General features: G+C 44.1%; 1 protein-coding gene across 1 annotated transcript; it reads left to right on the top strand.

The window, feature by feature from the left end:
* Window positions 1–4201: 4201 nt before the first annotated feature.
* znf703 (zinc finger protein 703) lies at window positions 4202–6479 on the top strand. Its single transcript, XM_085367862.1, has 2 exons — window positions 4202–4459; window positions 4977–6479. The coding sequence occupies exons 1-2, from the start codon at window positions 4202–4204 to the stop codon at window positions 6477–6479; spliced, it is 1761 nt and encodes a 586-aa protein (XP_085223988.1).
* Window positions 6480–18854: the final 12375 nt, after the last annotated feature.

Here is an 18854-nt window from a genome sequence, read left to right as displayed (position 1 = left end):
CTTACAAACCAGGAAATATGAATCATATTATGCTATGAAAAGAGCAAATGCACGTGTCCACATTTTTCCATTTGACCATTAAATTGGTGGTGTATCTGACAGTTAAACTGTTGTTATCAGCAGCCACACGTTGCCAGCTCCATGCTCAGTAATTAGGGGTTTATTATGGGACACCATTTTTTAAACATGGTCATGCAGTTTGTTTATATGTATCTATAAATGGTGAGCCTCTTTGTGTATGTGACTGTGAACTTTAATTACAATCTAAGCATGTTAGCAATGTGTGTGGTAATACCACGTTCCACATGACTCACAAGTCAGATCTCAGAACTCGGGAGTGACGACATTTCTGAGTTAAAGCGCTCCAGTGGGAAAGTTGCAAAAGCGTGTTTGTTTGTTTTGTTTCTTATCAAGGTAGAGCCATTCATGTACCACTAGCAATTAGGAATGGGAACCGAGAACTGGTTCTCATAGAAAACTGGCTCCCAGTAGTCCGATTCCTTGAAACTGTGAGTCCGCCTGCCTGTCGATCCCGGTTATCGGTTCATGCAATCACGCTACAATCAGCTGATTTTAGAGGAGGAAAAGAGCGATGCAGTCTAGAGCGCGAATATGCACATTTATGCATGCTAACGCTTAGCTAGCCAAGAACCCAGGGTGAAAGCTGAGTGAATGCAGCCAGACCCTGAACTTCAACAGGTAACAAGCAGATGAGCAGTCAGGCTGCAGCCTCCCTTTCTATTTGTTTATGCTTCTAAAGCAGAATCACTGCAGCGATCGCTGTTAAGAGAAAGATCTTAGAGACGTGTGTCCTCGTTAGGGATTTGTGTTGGTGTGTGGGGTTGTTTATATTGTAAAATAGTGATTATGAGACAGTGTGTTTCAGCTTTTTACAGAGTAACATGAAAGTAATGTAACGAGTAGTACAACAAATTGCTTTTTTTATTGCTGTTTTGCGATGGTGGTGACTCTCAAAACGGAGCCAATGAGAACCCAAAAACAATCGACAAGAACAGATAAGGAATCAAATCGACTGATTTCATGGATCGAGCCTGGTCAGTCCTCTGGACATGGCATGTTTAGCGATTCATAAATACACAACAGTTGTGTCCATGCAGTCAGACTACCCTGCTGCCCATTAGCAAGAACGCAGGTTTAAAGCAAATCTGAACTGGCTTCACTTTGCAGATGCAGAAGTTGCCTTTTCCATATAGTTATATTAGTTATATGGCTAGGATGTAAATTTTGCATGTTATTGCTCGTATTTTCTAGATTATCTTTTTTTCCACCTAGGTTTGTTTTGTTCCAGTCTAATAAAATAAATAAAAAAATAAAACAGACTAATATACAAAAACTCTTTGTTGCGAGAAAGAACAAAAAATACTTGAATGTGCTTCATGGATATAATAAGGCAACATCTTGGACCCTAAAACCTTCACAATTTTGACTATGAAATAAATGTTCAGACATTGGAAATTTAATGTCAAGATCTTTGTAAGGGTAGAAAATGTTTGCTGAGGGACCCAGCCAGATCTTGTCAAATTCTGGCTGACACCAGTGACAACATGTAGAAGTGTTGGGGAAACAAAAAAGACTCAAATGAGTGCACATCAATGTCATCTCCTCATTAAACGATCACACAGCGTCTACACGAGGCTAATCCCCGCGTGCGCCACAAAACTCCTCAGCAATTCCAAACATGGAGCAAAGACAAACGAGCAGATGAGGATTTGCTTGAGCCAGGTTTGAAGAATTCAGCTGCCTAATGTCAGCATTATATATTTACTCTGGAGTCAAGCAAAGGCAGCTTTTCAACACAGGAATGAATTAGACCCCACCACAGAGCTATAGCGTCCATTACAGGCCTCAGCGGCTTTATAAATCACAGGATCACAGGGGCATGTGGGGTCCGCTCCTCCTCAGCCCCTATCGGCCCCCATCCTGGGGAGCAGGGGGTGGTTTGTTTGGCTGCTGTTCCAGCCAAACCCAAGGCTTTGATACAACCATGGAAAAGGCATGGAAATGCCTCAAGGGCCAGCAGGACCTGGGCATGCTGAGAAAACTCTTTAACAGAAAAGCTGTCGCCTTAAAATATCCACAACAGGAAACAGCCATCAGTCATCGACACGCCAAAACAGCTGTTACCAGCCTACATCAAGGGGACACATGAAAGGAGTTGCTCCCTGTTGTTTGAGCCCTCCCTTGTTTCATTCTCTCGCTGCCTTTGTCTGGCTTTTCCCAGTGCCCTCCTCCTCGGTCTCCTTTTGGACGCCCCTTCCTTATCCAACCCCACCTACGACTTACCCACTCACCCTTTTAACAAGTGGATGACTGTGTGGTAAACAATAAGACACACGACTTAACCGGCTGTCTACGTTGTAAAAAGAAAAAAGAAAGAAAGAAAGAAAAAAATCGTAAGCTCTCAGCGTTACCTTTGCATATCGCAGCGAGTGCGTCACCTGTTTATGTGTCTCGACCCGAGGTGGCGACAGACAGGTTTAAACAAACAGACAGGAGACTGTACCACCGCACTTAGCCTGGCGGCGTGCACGTTCACATATTCTTGGATCTCTTTGGGTCATTGGAGCGTGAGTGGCAGCGTGTGGGTGATGAATGATGACTAAGCCTAATGATGACAGGTCAAACAGTGATGCTGTTGAATGAGGCTGAAGTGACTTCATCCTCCTCACACTGACTTTCCACTCAGCTGCAGATAAATGGCAGCGGCCATTAGAATCAAGGCGCTAGGCTGATGGCAGTGCCTCTTGATAAGGCCGGCTTGTGCTGTGAAATGTCAAACAGTTTTACCTATTTAACCTCAGAAGAAAGGGCTGTTCTGATTTCTCTTTAGCCAGTAATCAGTGACCCATGAAACTACTTTAAACATGCTGACTGTTACAGTGTTGTAATATGTTGGATTATGGATGGGGGAGTTAGAGCCAAGCCATCTGATTGGTAGGAGGTGGCGTTTAAACCGGGATGGAAATCCCCATAAAGCACAGCTTGTTGTTCTTTATAGAAAATGAAATTCAATTACTGGCTTACTAATTTGGCAGCCAAGGAGGGACTCTTTTGCAGTTTTATTTTATAAGCATGTATGAGTTGGAGAAGAGTTCTCAAAGTACCATTTCTCATAATTACAATAGCAACTGTCATTCAACTCTTAACATGCCAGTGTTTTGAGAGGGCGGGGACGTGAATGCACAAAACAAGATGGAAAGATATCATGTGCTGTCACAGCAAAATACATAAAACTTGAATCATGTGAATTTGCTCTAAGCTGGAAAAATTGAGTTATGTCCAGCAGAGCTGGCAGCGGGGCTGTGATAATGCAATAAAGCTATTAACATGCCAGAAATGCCCATGGACAGTAGGTTATTATTATTTTGAATTACACGTACCTTATTTCCATGAATGGCGTTGGGTACATTCAACAGAAAACTACACACGCAGTTAGTTCCCAGCAGTCGGGAGACGTTTGCGTGTGGAAGCACTGTGGATAAAGTTCCTGCTGCTTAAACTGCTCTCAGATCTGTGGTGCAAATATTTTACTGCTACTTTATGTGTAGTTTGCACTGGGCTTATGGAGGTCACTGACACAGATTTCCACCTACATTACAGCCCTGGGTAAGAGGGTGAGGCAGGGAGACAAACGCCCCTCGCCTCCCTCACCCCACTCCACCCCATCCTCGCTCCGCCCCTGCTTGTAAATGCGGGCACTTATGATTGGACGGCGGCTCCTTGCTTTGAAATCCCTCCCTTCCCGTCTTTAGTATGTGGAAGAAGTGAGGTATTGTGAGGCTGCTGCAGTGGGAGAGAAACACTCACACGGGAGGACTGTCGCACACTCTGTCCGTTGCGGGGATATTCCTTCAACTTACCCGTTATTTTGAAGAGCAGTGACTACTTGTGGTGTTTTTGTTTCCATCTTCTCCAACACTGGATAAGGAATATTTAGGAATAACTGACGGGTAATATTAAAGAGCCCCATAAAGGATGACATTTGGGCGATTTGTTCCTCTGTAGAGCCAGCTTTGGTCCGACACGAAGGACGCGCACAACGCACTGCCCTGTGGATTACTGCACTCTCTCTCTCTTTTTTTTTTTTTAAAGTTCATCACCATGAAATGTGCTTCTAAATGAAAGTGAACCCCGCGGCCACCCGTTACATGCCTCCGTCCCTCTTTGCGCCCCGATCCAGATGAGAGATCTCCCCGGTGGACCTGAACCGCTTTTACGCAGCCAGTCCCCGGAACGCAGCGCCGCCGACGATCCACACCGGACAGGAGCGGAGAGACCGTCCGTTCCCACACCCACTCCTTGTCTTTCTCCCTCGGATCCTTCGCGCCAGGCTAAAAGGCTTCCTATCCGGATCGTAAAGATGTTGACGGCGCACAGCGGCCACTTGCTGCACCCGGAGTACCTCCAGCCTCTCACATCCGCGCCTGCCAGTATTGAAGTAAGTGGATAAGAAAAAAAAAATTAAGATATGTCTGCGGCACCAGATGTCGTTTTTCTCTTTGTCTTTTTCTTATTCTTCTTAATTTGAATTATTTCTTCTTAAATCCACGAGTGTAGGAGGGCTGGAATGTTATCCGACGAAAATCCCGTCTGCGCCATTTTACGCACGGCAGTTTTTTGGGGGCAAAATGCAAAACACCAGAGTTTATAAATACAAAATGACTGCAACTTATAGACTTTTAAAAAAAATCGCCACTTTAACACCACGTTGTTAATCGTTCCGTTTGTATTTATGGAATGTTTACGATGTTTTTCATTTTCTTTTCTTCGTTTTTACCTAAACTTTGCTTCAACTTTCACCCTCTGACGTCTTTTATTCATTTCACTGTTGAAAAATTAGAATATAATATCTCGGAATTAAAATTTTTTTTATCTGTATGGGTTTTATGGTGTAATGTTTGATTTGCTTTAAAAAAAATCTTTTATCTATTGCTTTTGTTTTTGTTTTTCCTCAGCTGGATGCCAAGAAGAGTCCTTTGGCCCTGCTGGCACAGACCTGCTCTCAAATTGGTAAACCAGACCCCCCCTCTTCCTCCAAGTTGGCCTCCCTCTCCTCCAGTAGTCTGGGAGACAAGGAGCCCTCCAGCCGGTCATCCAAGTCCGGAGAACAGCACCAGTCCCTGGAGGACAAATCCAGCTTCAAGCCTTACTCCAAGTCATCAGGCGACTGCCGTAAGGATGTTCTGGTGACGAAGGGGCCTTCAGATAAAGCGTCTTTCAGGGTGCCAAATGGAAGCTCCGGTGGTGGTTCATGTCCATCTTTCCCTCCCCATTCACGGTCACCCGGCTCTAGTTCTCCTCCCCTGCACAGTCAGAGCCAGCCCCACAGACAAAGTCATTCCCCTTCCATACAGCCCCCACCACACTCGCAGGCTCCACACGTGGACAGCAAACCTGGGAGCTCAGAGCCAGCCAGCTCGGACAGTAATAGCAACAACGCTGGTAAAAAAGACTCAGATGCAGCTAAGTCAGGCATGGATGGTGCACAGTTAGCCAACTCCAGCCACGTACGGGCCAGCGCCAACTCCAGCAACGCCAGCTCTGCAAGCAGCCCGCGGCCAGAGAGCAAGGCTGACCCGCAGGCCTCCTCACAGTCCAGTCTGGGCTCAGGGCACATCGCCCCAGTCTCCCCATTTAAACCAGGACACTCTGTCTTCCCCCTACCCCCTGCTTCTATGGGCTACCATGGCTCCATTGTCGGGGCTTATGCCGGCTACCCGTCCCAGTTTGTCCCTGGCTTGGACCCTACCAAATCTAGTTTGGGTTTAGGACTTTCAGGGAAGCACCCCAGCTCCAGCCCACTCACTGGAGCCTCACCCCCATCTCTGATGCAGAGTTTATGTCGGGACCCTTACTGTCTGAGTTACCCCAATGCACCCCACCTAGGAAGCAGTAACTGCTCCACCTGCGTCCATGACCCTTCGAGCCTCAAGTCTGGTTTTCCCCTGGTTTACCCCTCACATCACCTTCACTCTCTACACTCTAGCTCCTTGTCCTCTAGCACGACCCCCTCTCTTTCCCACCCCCTTTACACGTATGGTTTCATGCTCCCTAATGAACCGCAGCCTCATGCCTGTAACTGGGTGTCTGTTGGGGGTCCCTGTGACAAGCGTTTTGCAACATCAGAGGAGCTGCTGGCCCACTTGCGTACCCACACAGCCCTGCCTGGTATGGTGGACACTAAGTTGTTGTCTGCCTATCCATCATCGGTTTCATCGACAGCTTCCTGCCATCTCCACTTGCCCCCACCCAGCAGCCCGGGTACCCTGCCCAGTTCCTTCTCCCTCCGTGGCTCTCCTGGCTTGGGTCTGGCACGCTACCACCCCTACAGCAAATCCCACTTGCAAGGAGCCCCAGGACTTCCCATGCCATCCCTGCCCTCCTCCTCAGCCTACTACTCCCCCTATGCCCTCTACAGTCAGAGACTGGGCTCAGCCTCAGCCCTTGGATACCAGTGACATCCAAAACTGCGTTGATGCCCACAGACTGCAGGCACCAGCTTGGGATTCTCCAGAGCAGCCCTGAAGATGGATAGTCAAGATTGGGGTCATCACCAGTACAGGGCATCGTGCCTGTTGGCCTGCCTGCCAGGAACACCACCTGTTAGCCTCAGGATTGCGACTGGTGCTCCAAAGGCAAAAGACTGATGGATCAACTGCAGCAGCAGAGAAAGAACAGACTTTGGTGATCCAAGACGGGTGGGAAGCAGAGCTTAAAAATGATAAACTTGTCTTGATTTCTTTTGTTTTTCTCAATATCTCTCCTAGATCTTAAAAAGTCTGTATTTATTTTTCACTCAAGCGCTTGGTATTCAACTCCTGGGGGTTGGAAGTTTTGCTGTCCAAATGAATTCTAACTGAAAAGGAATGATTTAAGTATACTACCATTATGCCTATCATACACACACAAAAAAAGTTGCACCATAATGAAGATGGATTGTGAGGTTTTATTCTGAGAACCTCTTTTTAAATTTTCTTTCCTTACTGCTGTTTTGTTTTGTTTTTTCCTCATCCTTCACTGCGTTATTCAGACTCTGGAGAATTGCATGTCTTTGAGAATTATCTTGAACAATGCCATTATTTTTATTTGTACATATGCAAAGATGTAATATTTTTTCAAGCTTACATGGGGTCAGCAAGCTACAGTCTCCCAAACAAATGGTGCAGAGATTAAAAAAAAACAACAAACAATATACAAAGAAAAAAAAATCAATGATGGCTGTGCTATCCCACCAATAGGAGAAAGTCTTATTTTGTTAAATAAATGATACATGATTGCATTTCAACTTGTTTTTTTTCCTCTTTTCTATTCTATATATAGCACCATGAAGTATCTTTTTGTCTCAAGCATCAGAGGACACAGTAAATCTCGCCAGACTGCAGCACTGCACTTATCTAAGCCCATCTATCATACTGGCTCTCACAGCCGCGCTATATGTGGCTGTGTGTAATATTTCATGGCTCATATCAGTTGACAGGGCCGTCCTAAAGAGGCCACGCTGGGTCACATTAGCCCTGTTAGCGAGTCTCTGAAGACTTTCATCCCACCTACTCTTCGATGCCCGCATTGCTTTTGTTGTTGCGGGTGCTGCGCTTAATTGCTGATTCTTGTTTGTGAGGCCTGGAAGCAGCCACCTCAGCAAAGAGGACGGCTGTGCCGGGTCACTGGGACTTCAATAATGACCTGAGGGAGACGTCGACCTGGGAGCTCCTCACGCTCTGACGGATTGGCCTGAAACACAAAGGCCAGAGCTGACAATGGGAGGCGGTTAATAGAGAAATATTCATCAATGTGCTGACACCTCCCCTGAGGAGAGCCGGCTCTCTTGCAGGAACCGCAAACATGGAGGCCACTGTCCTGATGCGAAGAGCCATTTTCTGTGCTGTTTGGCTGCTGCCCCGTGGTTTACTGAAGTCAGCATTCTCCACTCAGAGCTGCTGGATGCTAATTTAAAGCGAAGGACTCGGTCTATCTTAAAGCCACACCACTGCCATTAGTGCTTCAGCCCTGATAATGTATCTGTGGCTCCACTCTATTTGGCTGACAGGGCGTAGGTGGCGCAGAGCGCCATGGCTGCGGTCTCCAAGGTGGCTATTGACCCCGACTCCCAGACTCCTCCACTCTCGCGCTTCATTAGCACTCCAGACAGGGGAGAGGCAAGCACAGGTGTCACTTGACAGGACCATTAACAAAATGGATGACCCTCCCAAACCACATCCAGCCCCTGCCACACCAGCAAGGTCACGGCGCCCTGATCACCACTCTGGATAGCTCTTTGGGACAATACGCCTATTTTTCTCCTTTAGAAACCAGAGCCAGGCACTTGTCTGAGAGAGGACAGACTTACTTTCATGTTCTTGCTTTTCTTATGTCATTTATGAAGTAGTCTAGACAAAATAGGTCAAGGATGCAGTGCATTTCTTTTGGAACTTGCAGAGTTGTGGTGCTAGAGATGTAGTGGATTATGTTGCCCCCTAAAGTTGTGCAGGTGAAACACAGGTGAAAAATGAAGCGATCGTCACTGTTTTCTTGCTTTTGATGCACATCTATGCAGCTGCTGGGATGCTGTTTTACAAACTATGCACAGAGACCTGGTTACACCGGCCTGAATCTGAAGATGATTCACACTTGGAGGTCACGCAGAGGGGAGAACTTTCAATCTTGTCGGGAGGGTGGTGGAATTAATTCCACTGTTGCCAGTTTACACTCGTTCATCAAATGCCTCACTATTCTCCCTATCCCGGCGCTCATCAATCTCCTACATCTATCTTCTCTCCCCCCACACACACTCTCACAGCTGAGTCAACACCCACACACTCCATTTATGTCGCCTCCGCAAGACTCTGTGTGTGTGTGTGTGTGTGTGTGTGTGTGTGGGTGTGTATCCAGCACTGATCTTTTGTTCACAGAGTGCTTACACAAATGTCCCTTTCACCAAAAATGGAGATTTTTTTAAATAAGGGTACAGTTGACGATATTTTCCAGCATAACTAAATATCTCTGTTCTGAAACAAAACAGTGCACGCCTTTATACTCTGAGATATGTGCAGACACGTACACGTAAGCTCAAAATGATCATGTATGAATGAGTAATAACTCTTTCTTATGCTTGTCAGCACATGCACATATGTAAATGACTGTAAAAACAACAAAAAGAAAAAAGAAAAAAAAATATTTAGATTTAAATTTCATCACACTAAAAATAATGAAATGAAGCGACTTTGAGAATGTTTTTAAGAGTTACATTTGTAAAAAAAGAACTGAGTTAATTTATTTCTTCTGAAACACTATCTGACTCTGGTGGGTTGAGTGTGTCTTTACTGTGGTACTCCACAGTAAAAATATAGCAATTTTCCAAGTAATTTAACCCGTTTTTAAAGTAAATATGACAAATATAAATTTATTCTGCTGAATTTCTGCTCTGCTTAATCTTTGTTGCGCTTGATTAAAAATAATACTTTTCTTGTTTTTCTAAAGAGGGTGACTCCGTCCTCTATAGACTCCCATGTAGAAATGTCTGTCTTTACAGCAGATCTGCAGCCTGGTTAAGACAAAAAATATTCCAGTTAGTGAACTGGAGCCCATGTTTGTCACATTTGTACCTGTAGGAGTATTTTCATTGGGTCTATCCATATGTCATATCAGCACTTGCGTGGTACGCACTTTTCAAAAAGTGAAATTATAGTGTTTTATTAGTTTGCTACTTAGGACTAATTAGCAAGTATGTACAGTTTATGGATGCCATTTGCTAACCAAGCTAGCCAGTATTAGCTGCAATCTTAGCACTCCACCCTTTCATCCAAATGAATGAAAGGCAGTCACCTATGGTTGTAAATTAATTGATAAAAAGAAAATGTAATTACAATGGCAAGTTTCAAAATGTGTTCTGAAAAAAAGAGTCATCGGGGGCCCATGTCCATCTTTTATATACAGTATATGTGGTCTGGGTATATCTTAACTGTTACCCCAAAGGAAGAACTACAACACTTCCCCAAATAATTCAGTATCTTATAAAATAAAACAATTATAAGGTTATTCTGTACCCTCTAAAATCTCTGTATTTCACTTGAAAAATCAATGCTTTGATTTTATAATGATTTCTCAGAAAATGATTTCTTGCTGACAACACTGATGTCGCACTCTTTTTTATCCTAACATATGATCAGAGACAGGAGTGAGCCTTGTTACACGTTGTTCTTTAAACTCATACGATATCAAAAAAATGGAAAACAAATGCTAATGTTTTCATTCAGTGTAGGACTGAAAGTGCTTCTAGTCATAAGGACAGCACAGTAATGTGCAGCAATGAAAGTAATCAGAGTAGTAGTAGTAGGTAGTATCAGTGGAGGTGGTGCTGGAGGGCACTAATATTTTCCTCTCTGTGCGTCAGTGCAGAGTGCCACTGTGAGGTCCTGAGCAGTGGCTGACAGGCTCGGTGATTAATGACGACAGGGTGTGGAGCTGCTCTTCAATTAGACGCCAGCTCTACCCCGGCTCACGTCTCTGCTGACAGCCAGGACAGAGAGAGAGAGAGAGAGAGAAGGGTTTTTCAGTCTCTCTCTCTCGTTCTCACTGTGTCTTCAGAACAAAACATTAACCTCAACTCCATGACTACCACCTCTGTGTTTAACATCAGGACACAATACAGAGCCTTCGGCATCCAACAGTGACCGCAGTGTTAAAGCAACCCAGATGGCGTGAACACATCCCTCATCAGGGCCTGTCACACAATCTCTGTTTTATTTCTCCACATAAGCCCTGTGACTGACTCCTCTACATGCCTGTGTCGATTCCGCTCTCATTCACGTCTGCAGCCAGCCATGCTGAAATGCTCTACGTGGAAAAAATAAAAGCCATATTAAAGACTTCCAGGTTGGTTTGCAGGGCGAAAGGTGGTTGGAACAAGTTCCTCCAACACCTCCAAGTGCAATCATGTGCACTTAATCAGAGGAAATAAACCTTTTGACAAATAAAATGCATGTGGACAATACATAGCTTTAGTTGGGTGGGTCTTGGTCATCTCTCTTGGAAATGTCATGTGTTTTTGTGGACAATAGCACAAAGACACTGGGCTACGATACAGTCCTGTCTCATAAAAAATTTAATTCCCATTCAAATAAATGGCAGATTTTCCCAATTATAGTCTTAGAACTCCAATTGTAGGACTAAAAGACTAAGACTCCAATTTTTCAGAAGAGGCTTTATCCGGAAGAGAAATCCGTGAAACCTGTTGAAGAATTAAGCAACAAAAGAAGTAACATTAGAAGTGTAATATCCAAGGATACAAGGTTTTTAAAAACCCTATTTAGGACAAAGTCAGGCAACTTTTTAAACATGTTTTGTCAGCTTCGAGTTGGATTCTATTCATGTGGTAGTGATGTCCTGGTCACCACCAAGATTAAATTTAAATGCAATAGTAATTCCAAATAACTGCCTGGAAGGATTTAAAGATGTCAGCTCAACGTGGGACATGATTCTAGAAGGACCTTAATTCTTCATTGCATAGATTCAAGATGATGCTAGAAATGCAGCTCAGAGATTTTGCTTCCGACATGACAGCATCCGATTTGTCGGCTTCACATCCATGATGTGAAACTCGTCTTCCCCCACATCTCAAATGGACAATACAGTGAACTCATTGTCATGTTCAAGAAATTATTTTGAGATGATTTGAGCTGTAATTGGATACACGGTGGTCATAAAGACACGGCCAACAGCAATACTCACGAGGACTGTGGAGTTTAAATGATGCTCGGTTGGGCTGAAGGGGCTGAAAGTGTGCAAAGAAAGCATCCCCCATAATATTACACCACCGACAACAACCCGAACTGTTCATACCTGGTGTGGTCTTCTGCTTCCTTGGCCCATCAGCTTCAAGCGATCGATATGTCGTGCCTTCAGAGATACGCTACGGCATATGTTGGTCGTAACCAGTGTTTACTTGAGTTACTGCTGCCTTCCTATCAGCTCAAAGGAGTCTGGCCATTCTCTGACAGCAGCACGGCATTTTTGAGCAGATAAGAGCCACTCAGTGAATATTTTCGCTTTCTGGACATGTGAAGCCTGTAGATGGATCCATGGGAAAATCCCAATAAATCAGCAGTTTTTAAATACTCAGAGTAGCCACATTCAGAGTCACTTAGATCACCTTTCTCATATGTTTATATGTCTAAATGCTCGTCTGTACCCAAAAATTCTTCAATTTTTTAAAGTAATTTTCACATTTACACAGCTAAAGTTTATATAAAACTTGTGAGTTATTGGATGCAAAGTATTAACAGTCAACACAAATGAAATGTAATACATAACTAAAAATGTGATGAACCTGAACAAATTGTACAAACTTGATCGTTTGTACAATTCATTTTGGGGTTGAGTTATTTATTGATTAGTGACTGAGAGAGGCTGTCAGCTCAGCTGTATAGCTGCAGACAGAGAAACAGTGCTCTCGGTTTGATTTCCATCCAGCCCTGACCTTGGAGAGCCTCACTTGGCCTCGACGTGGAAAGCTGCCCGGAGCTGCTGCGGTCTACAAAGTTCTCGTGGTGAGAGCGAGCACCGTTAATAGACATACCCTCCCTAACCACCAGTGGAGAAATGAACGTTTCAATTACAGTATGGTGCTCTGCTAATAGCGCTTGAACCGTGCGTCCAGCTGGATTCCATTTGCCGCCACGCTGGGAGATCGCTGCAAAGATGTCACGGCCGTTCAGAAACGAACGTGCCTTGGCGGAGAGCGAGCAGCTGCTGACGATCAGGATTCATGCTCGGACTGACAACTTGGGTATTCCTTCCACTTTGGGACGGCCTGTGGTCATAATGTGCTTGGTGTCAGCATTGTGGGTCTAATTTCTGTTTTATGTCTCCATTTCATATTTCATGGTCCTTCCTGCTGCTTTCTTTTTTTATTTTTTTATTTTTGCAGGATTAGAATCTTTAATAAGAGGTTATGTGAACTGGAATTAATTCATCACAAATTGTCTGTGTGAGTGTATGTCTAAATGTGTTTGCAATGGCTGGGTGTGCCAAGGTCTCTCTTCGGTCACTTAACACACACGAGATGTTTGTTAGCTGACTGTCAGTTGAGTTGGACTTCAGCTGCCAGATCCAAACACTGTGTCTGTGTGCATCACTCAGCTGTGTGTTGTTCAGACACCACTGCAGAAATATGCATTATTCCACCTGTCAACACACTGTAGTACGCAGCTGCACACACGCACGCACACACACACACACACACACACACACACACACACACACACACACACACACACACACACACACACACAGGTTTGCTGTATACATTACACATCTGTATATATTACATATAATTTAATACATGTGAGCTATTCTCAGCCTGTGTAACAATGCATTAAAGCTATGAATCATTAGGTATATTGGATGCATAAATAACGGTTATTTAAAGTGGAAATGACAACTGCTAATGAAATCCTTTTGTTTGGGTACTGCTCATGTCCTCTGTGCCAGAGTTGATATCTATCATTGTGAGAATGCTATCTTCCCTTTTGCTAAGAGAGAAGACGCCATTCAAGTTTCATTTTCTGTCAGGGACAAAGTAGTCAAAAGACACCGAGGCAGAAGCATAGCATATTATTCAAAAAACAGCTTGTAATCTACTCAAAAACCAAGAAGACATAATTACGAAATAAGCTGGCGCATACATCAGCTAAACAGAATACTACCCAACAAATCAAGATCTAACTCAACAAACTAAACTTTTTTTAGCGTCTCCTTTATTTGTTATGGGTCAGAATAAAGCAGATGTTTGATTTGGCACAGGTTTTTACAACATGCCCTTCCTCAGAGTGTTTGTTAGGCAAACGTGTGAACCGCTACACTACAAGAAGAGGCTACACCAGAAACCTCCTTGTGATCACTTTGGTCACAATTAGATTCCCCTGACTTGCCAGAAAATATTCGCTAAACAACCCCAAAGCAGTAATGGAAATTGAAATGGAGTAACACAATCCGCTTGGTGTCAAAGTATAAGTTGTGCCTAACTGACACACTTCAAAAGGCTCAACTTTTACTTTGAAGGTGACCCAGAAGGAGTAGTATTTGCCATCAAGTCAGCGACTTCCATACAAACTACAGGTAATTGTAGAATAAAGAACAGCACTGCTTACCTCTTTGCAACCATTTTTACCACGTTGCCAGTGACTGACCTTTAGGCCTGTTTGACTCTAAGGGAAAATGTATGTTCTCCAACAAGTTGTGAGTGCCTGTAAAGGTTGCTGGCTGTCACTGCGAAATTGAGCCCCATTCATGCAGGGGGCTTTAGCAATCAGTGACCCCGTGGTAATCACCAGTTGCTAAAGTAAAATATTTTTATGTTATGTTTACATCTGGTTAGCAAGTGTTTGCTGGTTTGCATGCTGTCACTGGAGTGAAATTCATTGCAAAGTGATGGGACAACACCAAAACACTTCTTTGATTGCTAGCAGGTTGCCAACAGTTTGCATGGAGGTTGTCAACTTGTCTGCAAACACTGCTCACAATAGAAACTGGAAGTTGCACCATTTGAAACATGTTAACTTCAGCAGTAAGGCACAACTTTTTACTTTAACAATGAACAATCTCTATTGCACCTCTTCAAGGTCCATAACTGCTCAGAATAAATGGCACGTTTTGGAGATAAGTTGGATTCTTCCAGACAACCTACAAGAAACATCAGCAATCTGCTCGAGACCAAAGTACTTACAAAGCAGTTTTTGGTCCTCTGTTTGAGACAAATTTCACTTGGCAATCACTTGTCAACAGTTCAGGAGATAAACATTTCACCTAGCAACCGCACACTGCAAGGGGGTCGCCGACCAGTATCTGGAACTGTGTGAGTGAGGCTTTAATCAGCAAACAGGTGACATAAACTATTTGGAAAAACTTGAATAGTAATTCATGACAAAATTGTGTGTGTGGATATGGCAGTCACACTCACTTTCTGCTTCACTTCCCATGTCTCCCTAAGCTGCTGCACTTGAAGCTCTGAGACCCTGGACAGGCCCGGCCCAGTGTGAAACAGGTTCCCTGATTTCTTTACATTAATAAGCTGTTCTGTCCTGCAGATGGACAGAAACCAGATACCCACCCAGCAAAAACTGGAACAAAGATGTTGGAGAGGATGTGCCCAGACATTTGAACACTGAGATTTGGTTAAAATAGTGAAAATTGAAAACCTGTACTGGAACAGTGGCGCGGCTGCCCCTCTGTTGGTCTTCCATGGTCTCTTGTGTTCTGGGGGCCTCTGGATGTCTGGAGTTTTGATCTCCTCCATACCCGCTTCACACCCTGGAGGACGGGGCTGTGGCCCCCCCACACTCCCTAGCAGATCATTACATGGAGAAACCTTTGGAATGCAAGCATGCTGATCCACACAGGTATGCACACATGGGTATTCACAGACGCGGACTAAAGCTTTCTTGGCTGCTACCTCAAAGCACACTGTGCGCTGTCTATCTTGCGTGCTGCACAATATCGTTTATTATTTAGTAAATATTGATATCTATGGCTAGCTAGTTTATTGTGATGGTGCTTTGTTTTCTCTATTATTATGTTGCTCTTTGTTGTTTGCTGTCTCCTCTGTTTGTTTTTTTTGTTTGTTTGTTTTTTTTTCTCCATACAGGTGACCCAGGAGTTCTTTTTTTTTTTTTTTTTTTTCTCTCTCTTCCCCCCCCTTCTCACCGTCTCTTCTCCCCTTTGGTTTTCTTTCTTTCTCTCCCCCTCTTTCTCTCATTCATTCCCCCTGTCCTATTTATTAAAAAAAAAAAAAAAAAAATGACAAAGGATGAACTGAAGCTCTGCCATCACGTAATGTCGCATACTAAAAAAAGAAAAAAAAAAAGAAAAAAAAGAAAATTGAAAACCTTTGTCCTGAAGTCATTGAAAAAATGTCTACAAATAGACAACTAAAGTTGGTGAAGAATTTTTTAAACAGAAATCATTCTGTTGAACACTTCCTCAGATTTGTTGAAATCATCTTATTCTGAGGTAGCAACGCTAACCACAGCACCATCGTGCTGTTTAAGCATGTGGGAGTAGGGCTGGGCCATATCATACCGTTCATGGTAATACCGGTTTAATGTTGGGCAATGATAAGAAAATGAAATATCGCAATAGAATATGGGTACAATGCGCATGCACAGTGCCTTTGTTTTTTATACGCACATGGTGGAAAAAGCATGGCGGTGACGGAGAATGAGAAGGGCGAAAGTGGACCGTTGAATGAAACGGATGAACCAGAATTGGTTTGTGAAAATGCTGCAACTTCAGTGGTGTGGAACCGGAGAGAGGGCGGTAAGGGAAGCATGTTTTTAGACCTCTAATAAAACTGCTCAATGGTTAAACATCAAATGGTGAATGGTCAAAATGAGGTTGAATTCAGGTCACTGCAATAGCCTGAAAAGACAACTCTTCTCCACTCACCCTTGAACCAAATTGTGACAACAGGCAGTATTAAAAAGTGGATACAACTTCTGGGTCTGAAAAGTGAAACCAAAGCAGAAGGGGCTTAACCCCGTAATATTTTTAAAGGCCGGCAGGCAGTGACTCATGCAGTTGCAAAAATACATTCAGTTGTGAGGGAAATCAGCCCTCGGCTCCTTTGCTCTTTCACCTCAGTAAACACTTTCCTGACAACTTTATGGTCTCTGTCACTAGCGTCGGGTCAAACTGAATAAAACATGAAGTTTGTTTTGTGAAATGTTGATCATTATTGGGGCGTCACGGTCCGGGTGTGCGGATGGAATTTTCCGTCAGGCTCCTGAGTCTACGCGGTATCCGCCCCTGGGCCGGGCCATCTGCTGACCCGATCGGGGTCAGCAGATGGCCCGGGTCGGGTCAGAGTGATTTTAGCCGCACGTTGACGTTCATTCACCACTAGCTCGTCATCAACTCATGTTGGTAGCGGCACACATGCTTCAAGCTCTCTTTGTGAATACTCCACTTACCTTGTTTTCTTATGCCACAGTTCCTAGACTCACCACGACTCAAATCTCAAGCTTAAGCTCGTCTTTCCAATTCAGGATACCTTACCAACATCTTCAGTGGAAATCACTCAGTGCCTTGTCTGCCCTCCTGCCACCGCATACCATCAGGAACCTCTGGGAACTCAGGTCAGCCATCCCTACATCATCCTGCTCACTCCGGATTCACGTCACCCCTCCTCTCAATGCTTACTCTCTCCACCTGCAAGTAAGAAAACCATGCATTATACTCACCATCTTGCGGTTCTCCACTACCTCCCTAATTCAGTTGTCCTCTTTCCTCAGTGTGACTGCTTAACCACCACATTCCAGTCTACACCTCCGGCCCAATTCCCCCCCTCTCAATCCACGTCCACCTAGCCACGTTAACTAGGCCTCGCAACTCAAGTTCTGTGTTTTATTGCCTCTGCCCTTATCACGTTTGAAGTTTTGTGTTTAACCAATAAACACTGCAATAATTTCTGCTGTCTGTGTTCTGGGTTCCTGTACTTGAGTCCAGTTTTTGTACCAACCTTTTAGTTTTGTGACATTTTCTAACGACTTCTCAATCGCAAGTCACTAGCAAGTCAGTGACTTGTCTGGTTGGTTGGCTAATGAGTGGCCTACCAGGTATAACCCAGAAAAACGACATCGATGGGTGCCTGGTGCTTTGGAGGTAAAAGATGCATTCTGATTTTGTCTCACTGGGACATAACTGACGCAAAATTACACAAAACACAGCAAGTTATGCAATTTCAAACTCTATTTTTAGAAAATTAAAAGTAAATTCAGGTTTTTTTAATAGCCACTTGCCTCTGTGTTGTGTTTAAAGATGGACCTGTTCGTTTCAACCTGTCAGTGCTCAGATTGTCTCCAGTCACACGCTGTGCGTCACACTTCCTCATCACGTGTCACTGTATTTATTTTTTTACTTGTGACAAATCTTTACACACGATGGTTTGTGTTAGCAGCTGTACGCCATCCATGACTTCTCTGTGTTTGATTTAGCAGGACTGTAACAGTGTGAGAGTGTGCGCTCGCATACACAAGTTTATATAAGCAGAGGCCTTGTGGTTTGTTGAGCGAGGGTGAAAAAAACCCAAACTGTTTTCCACAGGGCAGCGTGATTATTTTTACTTTTTTCAGAGGACCCTTTTTTGATGTAAGAAACCCCTCCCTCACCTCTACAATCCCTCCCCTACCTTCCCCTCTTCTAATAGCAAGCTATCCACATGCCTATGACTGCGCTTGGGGCAAAAAAATAAGAAAGAAAACGGGGATGGGGTATGGGAGGGGAGGGAGAGCCGGAGAGAGGGCGGTAAGGGAAACAGAGCTGATTATCCAAATACAGTCATTAAAGGGGAAATGTGTTTTTCAAGCTGTCAAGATGATTAATGGGCAAGAGCAGATCCTCACAAATGCTCTTGTTTAGTCTAACTGGCAGACACGATCCTGCCCATTGATTTATGGCAGGCCTGCTGTGTGAGACCATAGTGAGGTTAGAGGGTGTATGTGCTTAAGTTGCAGCGTATGTGAGTTTGTGCGGGTATTTGTGTGCACGCACATATGCATATGTGTGGTGGCTGTAGAGGGAGAAAAGGGTGTTTTTGGTCCATATGGCCAGAGGAGCGAGAAGGGATCAGAGAACACAGGAGAGCAGTGAGCAAATTCACCTCATCAGATTTCGCCCTGTGCACTGACGAATCAACACAAAACAGAGAAGGCGAGCTGAGGAGGTTGTTGTTGTTTTTTTAATCTACATTAGGGCTTCATGATTGAACATCAACAGCAGGATCGATGTTACATCCAGAACGAATCAAACAGCTGTCCAGAAGTACTTAGACTTTCATCTGT

Source organism: Diplotaxodon limnothrissa, linkage group LG12, assembly GCF_057381915.1.
Source record: "Diplotaxodon limnothrissa isolate DT_005_m linkage group LG12, D_limnothrissa_male_GT1.1, whole genome shotgun sequence".
Lineage (NCBI taxonomy): Eukaryota > Metazoa > Chordata > Actinopteri > Cichliformes > Cichlidae > Diplotaxodon > Diplotaxodon limnothrissa.
This window is presented reverse-complemented; position numbering and strand designations above follow the sequence as displayed.

Coding starts and splice junctions, on each gene's coding strand:
- znf703 (XM_085367862.1), top strand. CDS start 4,202: ATGAGAGATCTCCCCGGTGGACCTGAACCGCTTTTACGCAGCCAGTCC. Junction 4,460..4,976: donor CCGCGCCTGCCAGTATTGAA/GTAAGTGGATAA, acceptor GTTTTTCCTCAG/CTGGATGCCAAGAAGAGTCC.